We start from the raw sequence: 20,367 nt of genomic DNA, 5'->3' as shown, positions 1-20,367 counted from the left end.
TCCATCACCTCTATCTTGCTCAACTGCTCTACCTTTACTGTCCATGTTTTTGTACCATACAGTAGTGCTGGTCGCACCACTAATTTTTGCCCTTTACTTTTCTGCTTCTTTGATATTCTTCTGACATACTCTATCCTGACTGTCTGTGCCAGCTGGCTACACCCAACTGATTCTAGCTTTGAACTCCTTATTCAGACTTCCCTTTTCCTCAACCAACCCTCTCAGATGCTTGAAGCAGGTAACCTGTTCCACTGTCTTCCCTTTTATCTCAGTTCTCATTTTCTTCTGATCCCCCATTTGCTGCCATTGTAACTATCTTATCTGTGCTTAGTTTCATCCTGTATGCCTTCTGTTTTGCATTCCACTCCCCTATCCTTTGCTGAAGTTCTTGCTCAGAGTCCGCCTGTAATGCCACATTCTCTGCATAGAGCAAATTTGTTAAGCTGTCCCTTCCTGCCTGTTTGCTAATCTAGTCCATCACCAGTATGAACAACAATGGGCTCAAAGCCAAGGCCTGATGCACACCCACTCCCACTGGTAGCCCCTCTGTGAGACTGCACTAATTCTATCAATGTTTATGGGACTTTGAACCACAGCTGGACTGACCAAATCAGCTTTTTGGGACCTTGAACTTGATGTTTGCTTTCCCCAAGAGAAGGAATGCCCAGTTGGACTCCTTCCTCATTTCTAGCTTCTTCTCTGCTATCTGTCTCATTGCAAAGATTAGGATGGTTGTACTGCATTATAATCTGAATCCAAACTGCTCATTTCTCATCTAGATTTCTACTACTCTATGTATTTATTTATCAGTCACCCTCACCAGAGCTTTCATGCAGTGTTATAGGAGTTAGATACATCTATATTGCCCACAGTTGTGGATGTCCCCTTTTTTTCTTGTCCACTGGCAATTATATATTTATTTTGCAGTTGTCTGTGGTACACCTTTCTCTCCATACTGCTATGAGAACTATTTCTCCCCTGTCTCACCCAACATCTTGATCCTATTTGCTGTGATCTCATCTGAGCCTGCTGGTTTCCCTGATTTAATTTCTTTATTTTGATGACTTCCTGTGTTCTGTATTCTACCACCAATTTTCCTTATGTATCATATTTCCATACTTGCCTTGGCCACATATCTGTTCTATAATCCTCAAGCATGCAGTTTTGAAATGCTGACATTCTTCATCTTTGTCTAGTACATGTTCTTTCTAGGTAATTGGTTGCTGAACTCATGTGCTTTTTCTCTCCAGTAAACTTCCAGGTCTTTAGCCTAATCTCTCTTGACCAGGTGGTTTATGTTGTGGACTGACTGTTTCACTGGGGATGACATTGCAATCATTAATTCTACCCCAGTGCCCTTTCCCTATTAAGAGAATGTCTACTCGAGGTGCATGTTGGCCACTCTTGTATGTGATCTTGTGACTGTCGCTATTGCTGAACCATGTGTTGGCTACTATCAAGCCATTTGCCAGGCAGACATCTAGAACTTCTTTATTCCTGTTGCCCCATCCATGTGGACCCAGAAAGTCATAATACCCTGTTCTACATATCCTGATGTATATATTTAGGTCATCCATTAACAACACCATTCCGTTGTCCTGCTTCATCTAGTGGTTCCTGTAACTACTGTCTGAATGCACTCTGTTGCTCCCTTATCACAACCCTGCTTTGGGGTATAGGCTGAGATTATAAATAGTACCTTATCCTTAAACTGAAGTCTGATTGCCATGACTAATTCTGATGACATCCCTCACTGGCTTTTGAAGCCTTTCCCTCACCATAATTCCCACTAGTCTTGTCTTTCCTCCTCCTGAGTAATAGATGCTTATTCCCAAGCCACGTGTTTTTGCTTCACTACCCTATTATCTAGTCTCCTGGATACAGAGTACGTCCAGCCTCCTCCTTACCATCATGTCATCCACTTCCAAGCTGCATCCTGTCAGTGAACCTATACTGAATTTTAACAATTCCTAGTTCATGTTTGGCAGATAGATTGGTTTTATGTCCAGCTTTCACTCAGCAGAACTGTCCCAGGTAACCCAGGCTGGGCAACTGGACACCGGCTGACCAGTAGTTTATAGACCCAGGGCTGCCAGCTTTTATGACTGACACACACACACTGGCCAATAGGGCACATACACCCCGCACACTGTTAGTATGGGTTCCTGGCTTAGGTCAGAGTAGGCTGAATTCTCAACCGGCAAATACCCATGCCCATTTTTGGTGACATTAATCAACATGACCAAATCACCTAGCGCTAACATTTATACTGTTCTGTTATAGTTTTGTTAAGAAATCTTAATGGACGATTGATATATATTCTGTTCTACACAGGTAAACCATGAAGTGTTTTGCAGGTGTTTTATTGTCACAGTCTAATATATTGTTGTTTACTCATATCCAGTAGAAGTGGATTTATGACTTCTTTTCATGGTAAGGAATGCAGATCTGCAGTATATTTATAGTGACTTGACATCAGAAGTAAAGACTGGGTAAACTACAGGTGTTCATGCACTAGTAGCTCACAATACACCTGCTCGGTGCCAGTTGCTAAAAAAGGAACATGCTTTAACTCCCAGTAGCCCAAGCACCTGTTTCTATGTAGAAGTCAAACATGCAGTCCTGTAATATACATAGCCCTACCAGAACCTAAACACTAAACCTAAAACTCCTACCCAGTTCCCAACCCGACTCCTCAAAACTTTAACCCTAAACTTCCACTCCACCTTCCTAACCCTAAAGTCCCTTATCACTCCCTAAACCTAGCAATTCAATTCCCCTCCCTAAACCTAAATTCCACGATTGCTATATAACCCTAAAACTCCCTTCCCACTTTTTAAACCTAAAACTTCAAACCTCCCTCCCTAAACCTAAGTTTTTCAGTTGTTCCCTAAACATTACATTCCCTTCCCGCTCCCTAATCCTAAAACTTCTGTCTCACTCCTTAACCTCAGAAATCCTCCTCATGCTCCCTAATGTATCCCTTTTCTGCTCCCTAATCCTAAATCCCCTTCCTGCTCCCTGCCCACAGCTGCTTGCCCTAACTCATATTTAAGTCTGAGTGTGAGCATGGCTTCCTCCCCATATCTGCTTGCCCAAACTTATACTTGAGTTAAAGTATTAGCAGCAGACTTTCTCAGCTGCAAGGCGCTCGAGTCCCTGGTTTTGAGACAGTGTGATTTGAGTGCTTAACACTCAAGCCCTTGTAATGAACCCTAAGTATCCATTACATTTCTTCAGAAAAGTGCCACATTCTGTTATTGCATTTATGATATTTCCATCCCCCAAGAAAATGTTGACTAATATGATGTGACATATCTCATGAAGGCAAAGTTGCATTGATGTATTTTCACTTGAAATCACCATTTAATAGCATTCTATAGCAGAGCATCATGGAATTTTTTTGAGTAATTTAATAAAAAGTTAAGTTTGAGAGATACAGTCCCATATTAATAGCGATCAGTAGTAGGTCTACATTATTATTATGCTGTCCTGTTTTCACCTGCGGTTCACAACAGACACATACAAGTGATGTTTGATGTTCTAAATTACAAATTCAGTAAATATTAGAATCATACCATTAATGATTTCTTATTATTATTTTAGAACTTAAATAAAGCATATGTTCAGAAACGTAATATTTTTCTTGAGCTTTATATTATATTGTAAAAAGTTTTGATAGTCACACCGACATGGTTATCTTTTAGTTGCTCATGCTCCAGGTGATCAGAGTTCATTTCTTTGCAGCTTCGCACTCCTCATGTTTATGTAAAAGATGCTCACGTGCATGAACTTTATTTCTAAGTATAGTTTCTGCAAATTGATGCAAACTCAGAGACAGTATATTTAAAGATTGGGTGTAGACCAAATCCCCCACATTAGGGGTGAAGAAAGTTCAAAAGCACTTTTATTAAACTCACTGCCAATTGTAAGTTTATATGGTTTTGAGTGATTGACTGGAAGTTGTTGGAACTCAAGTAGCTGCATCCGAAGTTACTAAAGTAGATTCCACTGGCATCCATGTAGTCAATATTCCTTTGGTTCTATCTGTCTATCTATCTATCTATCTATCTATCTATCTATTTATTTGTGAATAATAATATCGTTAAACAGGTAGGTGGAGTGGTCCTAAGAATCTTTTCAGCCATGCCGCATGGCCAGGTGTATACACAGTAATAATTAAAGACAATTACAATGTCATTTTTAAAGTTGTTGTATACATAATATGTGAAATTAATGCACAAAATTAAAGCATAGAAATTACAGCACAGAAAACATAATGCAAAAAATGAAATCTCAAAGTGTTCCAAACTCTAAATAATTTGTGACTTTAGACATACAAACTATTCATTTCTATAAATGGGATTATATTTCTTATGGGTTGTTATGGAGTAAAGGTGACATTAAAATTATTTTATTAACATTTAAGATTCAAGATGAAGCTGCTTCTTTGCCTTTAAAGTTATGAGCATTGTTTACATGCATTTTACAGCTGTCCCAGTATCATTCTGTGAAACATTTGTAAAAGTATATGTAACAATTTTAAGGACCAAAAATAGCCAAAAACAGTAGTTAAGGACATCCATCCTGAAAAATGGCCAGTATTAAAAGGGTTATTATCTTACATAAAGGTGGATACCACAGGAGTACACCCCCCCCAGACACACTTACTGCAGCGGCCTGACAGTATCATGAATTTAGTCAGCTGGTGCAAAGCTGCAAATTACAGACTTCTGATCTTCCTGACATTTATTTATTTATTTGCAGTTGTTTAACCAGGATAGTCCATTGGGCCTAAAGAACCCGCTTTCAATGGAGTCCTGGGGAGAAAAGCTCCACATACAGATAATACAAAGATTATAGTCCACATACAGATTATACAAAGGTTATGTTACACACATAGTTTACATGATAAATTAAAGAAAAACATTGTAAGATTGCAGGGTACAAATAAGGAGTTATATGCTAGAAGCCAGCATGAATTTGCTGGTTAGGTTTTGAGAAAAAGGAAAAGAGGAGAAGTGTTGCGAGTAGCGAGTAGGTTATGAGGGATGTGTACAGGAGCATTCCCAAGAGGATTTTAGATGAGAGTGTAGGGATTTTTTAAAGGATGGTAGGTTGGTAATGGTTCGAATGCAGGGGGGAAGGGAGTTCCATAGGCATGCTAGTGAGAAGGACAGGAGGTTTTGTCCAGGAGGTTGTAAGGGTCTGTAAACTTCAATGAAGTTTTGATTATTAGATCTTAGAAGTCTTTGAGTTGTTTGCATTTTGAAGGTAGATGAGAGAGAGGGACAGAGGGATGGCTGGAAAATGAGTTTATGTGCATAGGTGAGCTGAGTGTAGGAGAGGTAGTTAGGAAGCTCTAGCCAGTTGAGTTGGAAGAGAGGTTCACAGTGATGGGTGGATAATTTGTTACTGGTGGCGAATCTGGCTATTTTATTGTAACAAGAGGACAGCTTGGTTTTCAGAGAAGATTGTAGGTTTGTTAGAAGAGGGGCACCATAGAGAGAAGGGAGGGAAGGAGAAATGTGGTAGAGAGAGTAATTTTGGTAGTTGAGGTGAGGAACCGATTGTGACGGTAGAGCATGCCCAATTTTTGATGAGTTTTCTTTATATTTAGTAGCAGATGGGAGTTGAATTTGAGCTTGTCATCAATTTGGACACCCAGTAGTTTGGCTTCAGATACCAGCTCAAGAGATCTGTTGTTTTGGCTGGTGATAGTGAATAGAGATCTATCAAAGTAATTTGTTTTGGAGGGGGTAAATATCATAAGTTTAGTCTTAGCAGCATTGAGTGCAAGATGGTTGTCTTTCATCCATTGTTCTGTGGTGGTGAAAAAGTCTTGGGTGAGTTTTAGAAGAGTTGGGATAGATGAGGAAGCACAAATGATTGTGGAGTCGTCTGCATATTGAATAATGTTTGCAAGGGGGATAGAGTGGTAGAAGTCATTAATAAAGATATTGAAGAGGAGTGGACCCAAAATAGAACCTTGTGGAACACCTGTAGGGGTGTTGAGGAAGGAGGAGGTGGCTTTTTTCCATTTGACAGCTTGTTGCCAATTAGAGAGATAGCTAGTAAATCAATGTAGGGAAGAGGGGGTAAGGTTTAGGTTAGATAGCTTAGTAAGAAGTAGGTTATGATAGATAATGTCGAAGGCTTTAGAGAGATCGAGTAGGATGGTAGATACAGTGAAGCCAGAGTCTCTTGCTTTATTCAGTGTTTCAAGGAAGGATAGGAGAGCGGTCATGGTGCTATGATGGGGTCTGAATCCGTGCTGTGTGGGAGTTAATAGATTGTTGTCCAGAAGATGGGGAAGGAGCTGTAGATGGATACATTTTTCTAGAACTTTTGAAAGGGGAGACAGGATGGCTATGGGACGGAAATTGGTAATGTTATTATTGTTACCACCTTTGTGTAGGGGAATGATGTAAGCTTTTTTCCAGATTTGAGGAACAGTACTTTCTTGGATAGAGTGGTTAATTAGTATGCTGATAGGGAGGGCAATGGCTTCTGCAGCTATGCTAAGGTAATATGAGGGAATGTTATCTGGGGCATTGGTGCATGGTTTTAGTTGTTTCAGGAGTTTATATATGGTGGATGTAGGAATAGGAGTTAAGGAGAAAGGTGGGGGTGTGGTGTGAATGGGGGAAGTTGGAGGGGGAGAAGCATGAAGAGGGGTGGGAGAAGTTGGAGGGGGAGAAGTCTGAGGAGAAGTGGGAGAAGTTGGAGGGGGAGAAGCAAGAGGAGAGGTGGGAGAAGAGTGAGGAGAAGTGGAGGTAGGAGAAGGAATGTTATTTAAGAAAGAGGAGGTAAGTTTGGTGATAGAGTCTATGAAGAAGGAATTGAATTGGGTAGCAAGATCTGTGTCATCTACATTTGGGCAGGGGATAGGGTTTTATGTGGTTCTGGGTTTTAGGAGCATAGTTATACCCCGCCAGAATTTTTGAGGGTTAGTTTTGTGATTTGTTTGGAGTCGAGTGAAGTAGTTACGACGGTCTGTAGAGATAAGTTTTTTAACTGAGTTATGAAGAGTTTTTTATTCATTGAGGGAAGATATAGATTTGTTCTTTTGATATTGTGTCCAGGCTTTGTCTCTAAGTCGCATGGAGGTTAGGGTGTATGCAGTTAACCAGGGGGTGGATTGTTTTTTTATTCTTTTGGTTTTTGAAGGAGCATGAGTATCTAGAAGGTTTAAGAATGTGATATTAAAGTGAATGATTGCATTATCAAGGGGTAGAGTTTTTAAGGGGTACCAGTTAAGTGATTTTAGGGAATTGCAGAAGGCTTCTGGGTTAAAGTTTTTGTGGCATCGGGAAGTAATATAATTATGAGTGACTTGTAAGGGAGAAGGAAGACGTCTAGTGAAGATAGGAAGGTGGTCACTGAGGGAGTCAGGTAATGTTCCGCTATCTGGGTAGTAGTGAGGGTGGGAGACTAGAATCCAATCTAGGGTGCTGCCACTGGTGAAGTCTTTGTATGGTCTAGTAATGGAGTTGATGAGTTGACAGTAGTTATATAGGTTGATGTTAAGGGAGTGAGAGGGGGACTGAATGGAGGACCAGTTAATATTGGTATCTCCCATGATTATAATTTCATTTTTAATGTTAGCTGAGAGCCAGGAGAGGATTTCTTCGAGAATTGGTATATTGTCTCCTGGGGGAATGTAAAGAGAGACAATGTACATGTATTTGTGTTTGTTCAGCTGGAGAAGAGCCAGTATTAATTCTGCTTTGTAGAACTGGGGGATGGCTTTGTTATAGGGAGTTATACATAGGGAGGATGAGTAGAGTAGGGCTACACCACCTCCCTTTTTATGGGTTCTGTCTGATCTGATGATTGAGTAGTTAGGTGGTACTATCTCTGAATTTTTATATGTGGTTTTAGCCAGGTTTCAGAAATGGCTAGGATGTATGGTTTGTTGTGAAATAGCCAGGAATGTAGATTTGGAATTTTGTTAGCTATGGTTTGTGCATTAAGGGATGCAAATAGGATAGATTTAGAATTTGAGGAGGAGAGGTTTGGGCCTGGGTTGGGGTGTATATCACTGGATAAAAGTATGGAAGTTAGGAGTTGAGTTAAGTAGTAGAGGTAGTTGAGTTGTTTTGGTTGAGGGATGTGGGTTAAAGGATTAGTGGAGGATAAGGGGTGGAAAGTGTGTATACATGTATAATGAGAAGGGATTGGTTTGTAATGAAACCATAGGAAGTGATTAATGGGATAAAGTTCAGGAGAGATGGAGTAGGTATGTTAGGTATGTCTTGTGTGGAGAGGGTAGGTAGTATGTAGGAGTAGGGTGTGATTGAAGAGGTAAGGCTGGGTGAGATGGTAGATGAGGGTGAGGTTAAGAAGGAGTAGTAGTTGGATAGAAAGGGATGGAATTGTTATGGACATGTTAGAGTTTTAATAAGGAATGTGAGGGTTGAGAGAGGAGGTGGGGAAATGAGATGTGGGTAGTATGACTGGAGGAGGGTATAAGAAGAGGAAGGGGTGGAGTTTGGTAGGTAAAAAGGAAGGGGTGGAGTTTGGTAGGAGCAGAGGAAGTAGGTGTGTCTATATGGGTATAAATGTAGAGGTACTGGGGGTGGGTGAGAATTGGGGGTAGGGTAGGGGAGTGGAGTGAGCCCACAGGGCGAACGGAGCGGGTAGATACAAAAGAGCAGAATGTGGAATAAGACAATCAGGTAAAATGAAAGACAGGCAACAGGTAAGTGTGAAGGCTGGAAAAAGGAGGAGAGTATGCAGAGAATAGTAAGGAAGAAAGCTAGAATAGTTGACTGTAGGTCACTGATAGGGTGCCTGGGACTGGAGATAAGGTGGTAAATGACTATATAAAAGACTAAGAACAGAGTAGAATGGAGGGTATCCTCAGTAAGTTTACAGAGATGGAATAGGAAAATAACACTGGAGAGGCTATTATTTTCACAGGAACAGAGACCGCTTAGGAGGAAAAGTAATGTGCAGGGAATGGGGTTTGAAGCACCACCTGGTGGCAACGTATGGTATGGTACTGCTTTATTTAGTGGAGAGGGGGGCAGGGAGGGGAAAGAGAAGGAATAAGCAAAACAGGGGCTAAGACTGTGGAGGTACAAGCTGAAGGCAGAAGGGGCGGGGTTGGCTGTTGGCTGATCTGCCTGCTCAGGTGGTCTGGACTAGATATTATAAGAACTTTAGCTTAGATGAATTGACATACAAATAACAATGAGCAGTTAATGTGAATACATCCATTTTCTACAGGTTTTAAACTGCTTCATATTTCAGACCACTACTGTTATTTTGTCTTATCAGAAAATCCTTCATAGTTTAAAATTTCCCATGTTACCATGTACAACAGCTCACCATATAAATAACTCTACAGGCATCTAAAATGCAGACATATTATTTTACATTTTCTCTGTGTTAAGACTGACTGCCTACATTCATTTGCATTCATTTTTCATTATGACTTCCCTGTACAAAAGCATCAACTATTAATCACAGATTGATTACTATTCAAATCAGCTACAAAACTAGATTATCTGTTTTAGAATGCAGCTCTCTTTTCTTTTGTAACCTGCATTACTGGAGGCTTTTTCACAGTCAGGGAGCAATTATACACAAATGTCAGAAACAAAGGAACTTACCTTACTGAAACAGTAAAGCAACTGGGGTATTTCCAACAACAAAAAAAAAAACATTTGTAATCAAAGCTATGACTGCCATCAGTTTTAAGGGGTTTATTTAAAGTGGGACAATGTGATGATTACAAAAGTAATATTTAATAGCAGTTTTTGTTATTCTGTGTTTCATTGTTATTATTAGACCTAGCCTGTAGTTCTTATGAGTATAAAAGTAGAAACCAAACTCATGATGGAGAATCTATCCGGCTTATAGAATATATCTCCTGTTGGAGGACGACCATTTTCTGAATTTATAATATGGTTTAGAACAGGGGTATCCACATGCATTAAATGATTAAAAAAACAACTGCATGATATATTAGAGCTAATACCATATATTTAAGTTCATAATGGTCAGGACTGTGAGTGATTGTTTATTTCTCAGTTTTTGAATTTTGATTCAGTATTTAGAGCTATACATGTAAACACAGAAAACAATGAGATATAAATTAAGGAATGAAAATGTATTATCTTATTCATCCTAGGTCTGTATTAACTGCCTAGCATTAATTTGCACAGTTAAGGTGTAAAATGAATGCTATAATTCCTTCCTTATGCTTGTCACTTACTTTCTCTCTTACCTTTATCAATTAATCTTTGTAGTATTATATTTTATTAGTCATTGTGCATTTGTTGTTTATATTACTGCCTGTTCTGTCATTGTGGTCAGTGTAATGTTTTAATTTGTTAATATTAAGTAAGGCATTAAATTAAACAGTGTCATTCTGCAGAGAGAGAAAACATATTTAATCTTCAGTGAGTGAATGTCAGAATAATTCACAATGTCTGATCTTCTTTGCTCTCCTAACTATAATACTATGCTGGGCATACCTCTCAACCTACAGACATTGAAATGGGTACAAAAGCCCTTGAAAAGCAGGTACATCCAGCCAAAATCCTATGCATCTGATTAGCATAAAATCTGAATATCAGATAGCATGTAATGCTTCTCACTTCTTATAGCAATGTGAGATACTACTCAGAAACATGTTTAAAAAACAGAGAGTGACCAAATGATGGAAACAATATAAGGATAATAACAGAGACAGTGTAAAATCTGTAGACTTTAATGAATTGTATTGTAAAATTCTACCACACAAGATTATATATATATATATATACGAACAAAAAAGTCCAACACAATCCAAGGAAGCAACCACTATAGAACAGATACCTTGGAGTAGCAATGCAATCATGGAGAACTGCAGCAAGTGGAAAATAAAAAAGGCAAACCAAATCACGACAACTCATTTGGCGCTTTCGTTCCAGTTTTATTTTCCACTTGCTGCAGTTCTCTGTGGCATTGCAACTCCAAGGTGTCTGTTTATATATAATATGTACATGCCCTAGTCAAAAGGGCTCCACAGTGCCCCCCCCCCACACACTAACCAGTGCCCCAACCTAGTTTACCTGCGTGACCCAGATGACTTTTTCCCCTTCATTTTTCTCACAGTTTGTTTTACTCTTCAGTTTTCCTGTATTCATTCAACACATTTTAAAGAAACCATTTCTTTACTACAAAAAAAAAAGTAAATACCGGAAAAATGCCCCTGCTAGAGGGGCACCCTTCTGGAATAGAGATGTAAGATGTACACTGTAGATTATTGATGCCAGTGTTGATCTAATGGTACATGCTGGTCATGTAGTGTGAACTTCTGAGCACTAGACATCTTCAAAAAATCATATGCGATGATGGCATACCTCTCAACTGTTCAGATTTTTGCAGAATGTCCAGATTTTTGGCTTATATTTTTGGACCATTCTTCAAAAACGTTGTGGTTTCTTTTTGCAAATCACTGGGGTGATCTGAGGATTGAAGTCACTAAATAATGATATACATTTGAGTTTCAGACTTTAAATCCTTCAGAAAATGTATGTTAAAAAACCCTGCAGCTCTAGCAACTTTCTAAGTTTATAGAGCAATATTTAAAGTATGTCCCTATTTCTGGTCCTTTGTCCCCCCATTTTGTTGGGCTTTGTCCAGATTTCTTGCACTAAGCACATGAAAGGTATGGATGATGGGGGTGTAGAAAATTGTACGAAAAGGTAAATCAAGTCTGAAAACAAGGACATACCTCCAAAATATATACTATTTCTACATAGATAACTCAGACCTGAAAATAGATATAATCCTCCAAAATAAAGACAGTTGATAGGTCTGATGTTAGGCATTTGATAGGAACACAAGAGAAGAATAAAGCCATAAAACTAAATTTGTCTAGGTGAAGCAGTTTATTGCATCTTGCAAGGGGAAAGATGATTAGTAACTCTGCCCTGGCTGATATTGCAGTTGGATTCTTCCAGAAGATTTTAAATTGATTGGCTGCTGCCATTTTTGGTTGACTACTAATAATATATTAAAGGAAAACAGCTGCATGTCTTGGCATTTTATATTGCTGGGGTGCTACCTGCTGCAATCTGCTGATTTATAGAATGAGAGAAACAGTATTTCAGACAACCTTTTCCAACAGCTGGGACATGACACTAAGCGCAGCACGACAGAGACAGTAATATATACTAGCCAAGAGTTTCACACAGGTAAACTCAGCTTCTTATCTTGTGATAGGTATGCTCCTTACTGCTAGCCAAGGGGATAACAAGGGTTCATATTGGCTTACATATTGAAAGAAACAAAATTGCAACTACGCTACTGAGTGGTTCTCCTGCCAAATGCAAATGAAATAAATAATCCAAACAGGAGTTCCAGCCACGGTGATCAATGAAGAAACAATGATAGATTCCGCAGTAAAACCAAAAAATTTTTATTTCACCAAGAAAAAGGATGGATAAGTGCTTTCGCATGGGACACCCCACGCTTCTTCAGACAACATTACACAACACATAAACTTCCTTAAATATAAGAATTACTTATTACAACATAATATAAAAACTGTTGAGTTATTGACTTAAACGATAGATACTGCATTTTATAAATGTTCTATTTATAATATGAAAACATAGACATCATAAACATCATCTATGCTATCAACTTTACAGTAAGATTATTAATGTGAGATCTAGCTGATCTAACAAGGTATCTATGTTATTGTTATACTGCATACATATATATTTTTTAGACAATTGATTGTGCTATAGTAAATTGGGAGAACATACTGTTGATGCAGCAACGTTTTTAATGAATTCTATACTGTGCCTTTAATAATAGATTCTGGCTAAATTATTTAATCATTTAATTATATAATTGATTGCCTTTTAAAAGCTTTTTTCCCGCCTATTTCTTATATTTAAGGAAGTTTATGTGTTGTGTAATGTTGTCTGAAGAAGCGTGGGGTGTCCCATGCGAAAGCGCTTATCCATCCTTTTTCTTGGTGAAATAAAAGTTTTTTTGGTTTTACTGCGGAATTCTATCATTGTTTCTTCATTGATCACCGTGGCTGGAACTCCTGTTTGGATTATTTATTGGCTTACATATGATAAGATCTCATTATCTGCTATTGCATTCAAATTATTGTTGACCTTTGACCCCTTGTCACTAGCTAAAACAAAAATCTAACTAAAAACAGCACTGCTGTTGGTGCACTTTTTGTTCACTGTTGTTAGTTAAAATCCAAATAAAAAAACAGCCTGTTATCCTTGCACTGTGAATCTCATGGCAGTCACCATGCTCACTGATATTTGGTAAAACTGCTAGTATTTCATTTTCAAACTGCAAACTACTGTTGTCATTTGGCATATTGTTATTGACTGCTTCATTGTTCTGCTGCTCTTCTGCTCATTCCAGACATAGCCTAGGATAAAATCACTGCATTCTTACTTGTTATGCCACTGATCAGAAGTACTAGAAAGTTATGATTTGCCCTTTTGCTCATTACTGTTTTCAGTGCCCCTTACCGTCTGTACTCTGGCTCCCTGCTGTTGTGCATCATCACTCATTGCTGATTATTGTGAAGTGTCAAATAAACTGACTTACTGATACTGCACTTGAAGTTAATGATATGAATTTATCCAGTGTACCTACTTTACTACACTTGCTCCTGTGGTTGAGAACTTGTGTGATATACAGGATATCATGAATGAACCTATAGGTATTGGTGCTAGCTTATCTAATATATGCGCACTGCACTTACCTCATGAATGAACCTATAGGTATTGGTGCTAGCTTATCTAATATATGCACACTGCACTTACCTCATGAATGAACCTATAGGTATTGGTGCTAGCTTATCTAATATATGCACACTGCACTTACCTCATGATTGAACCTATAGGTATTGGTGCTAGCTTATCTAATATATGCACACTGCACTTACCTCATGAATGAACCTATAGGTATTGGTGCTAGCTTATCTAATATATGCGCACTGCACTTACCTCATGAATGAACCTATAGGTATTGGTGCTAGCTTATCTAATATATGCGCACTGCACTTACCTCATGAATGAACCTATAGGTATTGGTGCTAGCTTATCTAATATATGCGCACTGCACTTACCTCATGAATGAACCTATAGGTATAGGTGCTAGCTTATCTAATATATGCGCACTACACTTACCTCATGAATGAACCTATAGGTATTGGTGCTAGCTTATCTAATATATGCACACTGCACTTACCTCATGAATGAACCTATAGGTATTGGTGCTAGCTTATCTAATATATGCGCACTGCACTTACCTCATGAATGAACCTATAGGTATTGGTGCTAGCTTATCTAATATATGCGCACTGCACTTACCTCATGAATGAACCTATAGGTATTGGTGCTGGCTTATCTAATATATGCGCACTGCACTTACCTCATGAATGAACCTATAGGTATTGGTGCTAGCTTATCTAATATATGCGCACTGCACTTACCTGTGTGAGCTATTGCATTTGTTATCTTTAGTGTTGTTATCCCTATGCATGACTTTACCTCTCTGTCCCTTGCACTTGTTATAATTATCATTATTACACATAACAGATTACTGTTGTCATCACTACTTACAGAACACCATTATTAACAGCTATTGAGTTTTGATTATAATTTAGCAATCCCCATAGTCTAACATTTATGGTAATTCACCCCATTATACTAAGTGGTTGCATCAGTTCTACCAAATAACTTTAACTGCAACTTTAAAGTAAAGTTTAACCTATCTTGCTTTATTGTACCTGTTTTGTTGTACTGGGAATCTTTGTCAGATTTGCCCTTTCTATAATCAGCATTTTAAAATTAGGTATTTTGAGGCAGTGCAGCAACTACCTTGTGCTTATCAAAAACACTGTTACTGCCTTATAAAAAACTGGCCTGTGAGAAGTAGCAGTATTTACTGAAACTGAGAGCTACCCTCCCACAACAGATGCCCCTGGGTAAGTATATCACAACCCCACATAGTGCACATACACCACACCAATTTGTGCTTAGGTCATCAATAAAAAATACCAAAAGCTACAGACAAAGGACAAAAAAAACTTGCCACTAGGTCACACCATAACATCACCACCTTAACCACACACACATCCATACCCATTGCACATACAGTCATGACTCACAATGGGGCTGAACCCAAGCCCTTAAGATCCACAAAGTTTGTGCCCCCACCCCATTAATGTTTTAGTAGTAAGTAACTTTCTTACCAGGCACACGGACACCACTTTCACCAGGCTAGATTAGAGCAGGGTGATGACTGGTTGCTTTTCCTTAGGCAGGATGCATAATAATTAATGGGTTATGAGTTCCCTTCATCTTGACAAATATGACAACAACCTTGTAGTCTCATACAGGGGTGAATGAACTTAAGTGCCTTGCCCAGAGGGACATGCAGAAAGATATGATGGCTTTTTCACTGCATGTGTCAAACCGAGGTAATACACTAGTCTTGATTGATACTTTACCATTACTCAAAATGATTCCAAGATTCAAAGTAAAGAGAATTGGCATTAATGATCAGCTATGTATCTGTTGTCATTGTCAGGGGATCTGGAATGTCTCAGCATGGAGTGATGAGACAGCTGACAGGCCTTCCTGTTTTTCGGAAAAGGTCTGTACCTCTTCTACTAGAGCTTTCACATTCTTTCCAAATCTTTTGCTACTCTACAGTGCCTTTCTAGGTAGAGTTTGTCTACTGGATATTTCAGCTTGGTAAATTCCAGTTTAGAACACAATAAGGTGGTCTAACTCAATGACAGGAGTGTGAACAATAAAATGCATGAACTTGAAGTCATCCTGTAACTTGAACACATCCATGTCTGTGCAGTCACTGATGCATATTGCAGTCACTGATACGTATTTTTAATGTCAAGATAATCCTCCCTATATTCCTGGATTTTGCATCTGGCCTATTGGAAATTGTGGGAGACTATCGGTATTTGTCAGAACCTCCATCTTCTCTCAACTGGTTCTTCATGACTCATAATTTGAAGCTTAATTACCACTTTATATCTAGTTACAGATCATCTTCCATGTCCACTAACAAGCATGGTAAATATCTTAAGGCCTTAAGAGAAATTGTCCATTAATCCAAGTACATTTTTACTGGGTGATTTCAACTACCCTTCATTAAAATGACTGACCCACAGCACAAAGGTCAAGCATGTCTAACACTGTCTTGACTTTAGAAAGGTTAACTCCTGGAAACAAATAGTCATTCTTCCTGCTAGAGGCCCCAATATCCTTGATTGTGTCTTTATTAATATGGCTTCTCCTGCATACCCCCTGTGTATCATTATCCCTCACCAATCAGAACATAAATTATCCTTTTTTCCCTTAAAACTGCACATCTGCTGCTAAAACAGATGTATTCAGGGGCTTCACAAACATTATCTTATACAATGACTCTTAACAGCTACTTGATGACCTAGTGAAATTCTTCTGTGATATCCCTTCAACTGACCCCACTGCTAAAGAGGTAACCCTATGTCTCTGATATCTATTTGTGCTACAATAGTAGTAGTGATAAGGCAGTCCCTATCAGCACCAAATATATTGGGAAATTCAACAAAACACCCTTATAGAAATACCCATATAAATATATTATATAACAAGGTAAAGAAATTATTTAGTGCCTGTAATTAATCGCATGCTAATAAAACTACACTACCAATCGTGTGGACCATTGTTCCACTGTGGCGACCCCTAACTGTAAAAGCTGAAAGGAGAAGAAGAAGAAATTGCATGGTAACCACCTAAAGAATTCTATAACTGCGTCACGAAGTTAAGAACTAACCCTCAATAATCTTCTGAGCTAGTACACAACAACACTGCTCACTTGGACCCAGATGAAATAGCTAATATATTAGCTGTGAAATTTGGTGTCAGTTTTATAGTTTTAGTTCACCTGTAGCTATAATGTTCCACAGATTTCTCAGTCCCTTAGAATGCCATGTTCATGTAATTTGATAATGTACCAGGGTGCCTAATTATGATGATGACTTACATCCCAAAGCCTAGAAAACAACCATTGTAATGTCCCTACATACAAGTTGCTCAATATGTTACCTTGATAAATGTAGACCCATTAGCCTCACTATCCTTATATGTGATGCATCATTTCTGACCTCTTTCATTTAGACATTGAAAATATCTTTGCCCTGTATCCTTTCCAGTTTGGCTTCATCAAAGGCTAGACCTGTCTCCTTAAGTTTTTTAACTTCTTCACAAAAGTTACTGAAGTAGTTAATAGTGGTTATGCAATTCATAAACCTTGTCTTAACCTGACCAAACTCTTTGGTGTTAGTCCTCCTGCAGATATTAGTAACAGTGTGTGTGTGGGGGTGTGTGTGGGTGTGTGTGTGTGTGTGTGTGTGTGTGTGTGTGTGTGTGTGTGTGTGTGTGTGTGTGTGTGTGTGTGTGTGTGTGGGTGTGTGTGTGTGTGTGTGTGTGTGTGTGTGTGTGTGTGTGTGTGTGTGTGTGTGTGTCTGTGTGTGTGTCTGTGTGTGTGTGTGTGTGTGTGTGTGTGTGTGTGTGTGTGTGTGTGTGTGTGTGTGTGTGTGTGTGTGTGTGTGTGTGTGTGTGTGTGTGTGTGTGTGTGTGTGTGTGTGTGTGTGTGTGTGTGTGTGTGTGTGTGTGTGTGTGTGTGTGTGTGTGTGTGTGTGTGTGTGTGTGTGTGTGTGTGTGTGTGTGTGTGTGTGTGTGTGTGTGTGTGTGTGTGTGTGTGTGTGTGTGTGTGTGTGTGTGTGTGTGTGTGTGTGTGTGTGTGTGTGTGTGTGTGTGTGTGTGTGTGTGTGTGTGTGTGTGTGTGTGTGTGTGTGTGTGTGTGTGTGTGTGTGTGTGTGTGTGTGTGTGTGTGTGTGTGTGTGTGTGTGTGTGTGTGTGTGTGTGTGTGTGTGTGTGTGTGTGTGTGTGTGTGTGTGTGTGTGTGTGTGTGTGTGTGTGTGTGTGTGTGTGTGTGTGTGTGTGTGTGTGTGTGTGTGTGTGTGTGTGTGTGTGTGTGTGTATGTGTGTGTGTGTGTGTGGGTGTGTGTGTGTGCGTGTGTGTGAGGGAGCTGTATACATGATACAGTTCTAAGCTATAACTCATGCCTGTATTTTTGTAAGATTCTGTTTTGGGTCTTTTTTCTTTCTTTTCTTTCTTTCTTTCATCTTTGCATCTTAAAAAATATTCTTGTTATTCTTGTATGTCTATGTGGAAAATATTTATTCAGTGACCATTTGTGAAGCTTTGCCCTTCATACCATGATTCATTGAAGGACAGCACTGCCTTTGAAAATATTTTGTGTTTTAATAAGATTCTTCAAAAGACACAGTGATTGTTTTCTGTTTAATATTGCAGGCAATAATGCATCATGAAGGACATATGGATGATGGTTTGAGTTTGTCCAGATCCCAACATGAGGAATCCCGGACAGCACGGGTCATCCGCAGTACAGTCTTCCTTTTCAACAGATTTATAAGGTAATTCTATTTTTGGCCAATGACCTCTTTTTATTTTTACAAGATATTAGGAGAGTCTGCAAAATATGCTGAGAAAGCAGTTTCATGAAGAACATCTGCAGTGTCCTATATTCAGCTGCCATTGCATTAGTTGTGCTGTCCTTTACAGTCTAGAATTATACAAGTGAAGAACTACCGAACATGGATTAATGGGAAGTCCCAGGTTCTGGGTTTCTACATCTGGGACTTCCATTTTTCATTCTGTCACAAAGAAACAGTCTGTGGAAACTGCCACTTGGCATGCTGCAGTTCATGACTGTAATAGAACTACATGGAAGGTTGTCTGGAGACTCTGTGAATGTTACCTCAGACAGAAAATGATGACAATTTAAAGACAAACTTTGCTTTCCAGATGATATTCCCATAGTAGTACAGTCAGGTTAACGTAAGTGAGGTCATACTTCTAATAAATAGGAGATAAATAGAAATAATGAATATTGTCTCTGCAGAAGGTAACCATTCCTGTGTTAGGTCATGGCCAGATGTAATTCTTGTTCAGTGAGAAATGCTTTCAAACTCTTTCATCTTTAGCTACGTAAGTGTGTTGCTAAGTATCCAGTGCTTTAATTATGATTGCTTGTTTACTTGGTAGGCTTACTGATCCACACTGAACTCTTTTAAGCCATGGCACTGGCACAAGAGAAAGTACGTTTTGAAGTACACATTTAAAAATGTGTATGTTAATTGTAGTTCATATGGATAGGATGTATTATGTAATAAATACATTATTAACAGGCATCTGTGTTTGTGAAACAAAAAAAAAAGGTTTGAAAAGGAGCCACACTGAAGACAAGCATACATTGAACAGTATTTAAATGTGAAACTCATCAAAAGTTTAGAAGTTACTTTATATGATTAATTGAATATACATGTTTACATTATTTGAAATAGATAAGGTAATTTAAGGAACTGTGAGTGGTAGTAATTTTAATCGTTTGGTTATGTGTTAGAGATGTAATTCCAGTGGTCAGAGACTGTTTTTGCTAAATGGGTAGTGTTTTTATATATTCTAAACTTCAGTTGTGTCAATAATTTGATTGCAGTTAAGAGAATATGTAGGACAGTTTCTTTATTTATAGACTTCTGTCTTCTTTCATCTCTCTTTCTATCCCTCTAATATATTTTGAGAGAGCAGACTGAATTGAGGAAGTTTTATCTTCTTGTTTGAAATCAGGAAGTAATGTGTGCAACATTTGTTATATCAGGATGGCTGAAAGATCTAGAATGAGGCCATCTACATACACCCAGCTTCATAAGCCAGTATGTTAGGGTGCACTACTGTATAGGATTTCAGACTACATAAGGCACACTTTTTATCTGATATATACATTAAGGTAAAAGTTTCTTAAAGCTATATGCCTGTTTATTACATCGCTGACTAGGTTAAACTCCTAATGTACAAATGACTTTTGTTTTGCCCTTAGGAATTAGACATTTAATAGCCAGTTGTGAAACATTACTAGCCAGTGTTAAGAAGTATTCCAAGTATTTAAGTATAAAAAGAAGAATATGTAATTATTGGGCTGCACCCTCTTTGATAGGTAGGTAAGTAGTTAGTTAGTTAGGTAGCCTTCTGAAGACCTAGGCAACAGTATTTCTTGGTTTTTTGACAATTATCATTTCTTCTTGTTTTTTAGTAGTTAATAGTGGCTATTACTTTCTGCCAGTGGCATAGGATGGAGAAAACCATATCTTTGATTTTATTTGAAATTTCTTTAGATGTTTTCTAAATCAGGCCTATTCTTACTTGTTAAAATTTAGGATCTTTATGCACTTGTTATATCAACTGTGCTGCTTTGGGGTACAGTCTCATGACTGAAATCATTGCCATCAC

General features: G+C 38.6%; 1 protein-coding gene across 1 annotated transcript in view; it reads left to right on the top strand.

Moving 5' to 3' along the window:
- RYR2 (ryanodine receptor 2) overlaps positions 1 to 20,367 on the top strand; it is a 6,224,161-nt gene that overhangs the window by 2,275,805 nt on the left and 3,927,989 nt on the right. Inside the window, exon 14 of the mRNA XM_044059048.1 lies at positions 18,373 to 18,494. Within this exon, the coding sequence (XP_043914983.1) occupies positions 18,373 to 18,494 (122 nt within the window). The remainder of the gene's footprint in view (positions 1 to 18,372; positions 18,495 to 20,367) is intronic.

The sequence above is a fragment of the Protopterus annectens genome, chromosome 1.part2, assembly GCF_019279795.1.
Source record: "Protopterus annectens isolate FY-2018-M chromosome 1.part2, PAN1.0, whole genome shotgun sequence".
Classification (NCBI taxonomy): domain Eukaryota; kingdom Metazoa; phylum Chordata; order Ceratodontiformes; family Protopteridae; genus Protopterus; species Protopterus annectens.
Note: the sequence above shows the minus strand (reverse complement) of the source record. Positions and strands in the feature narration are given on the sequence as shown.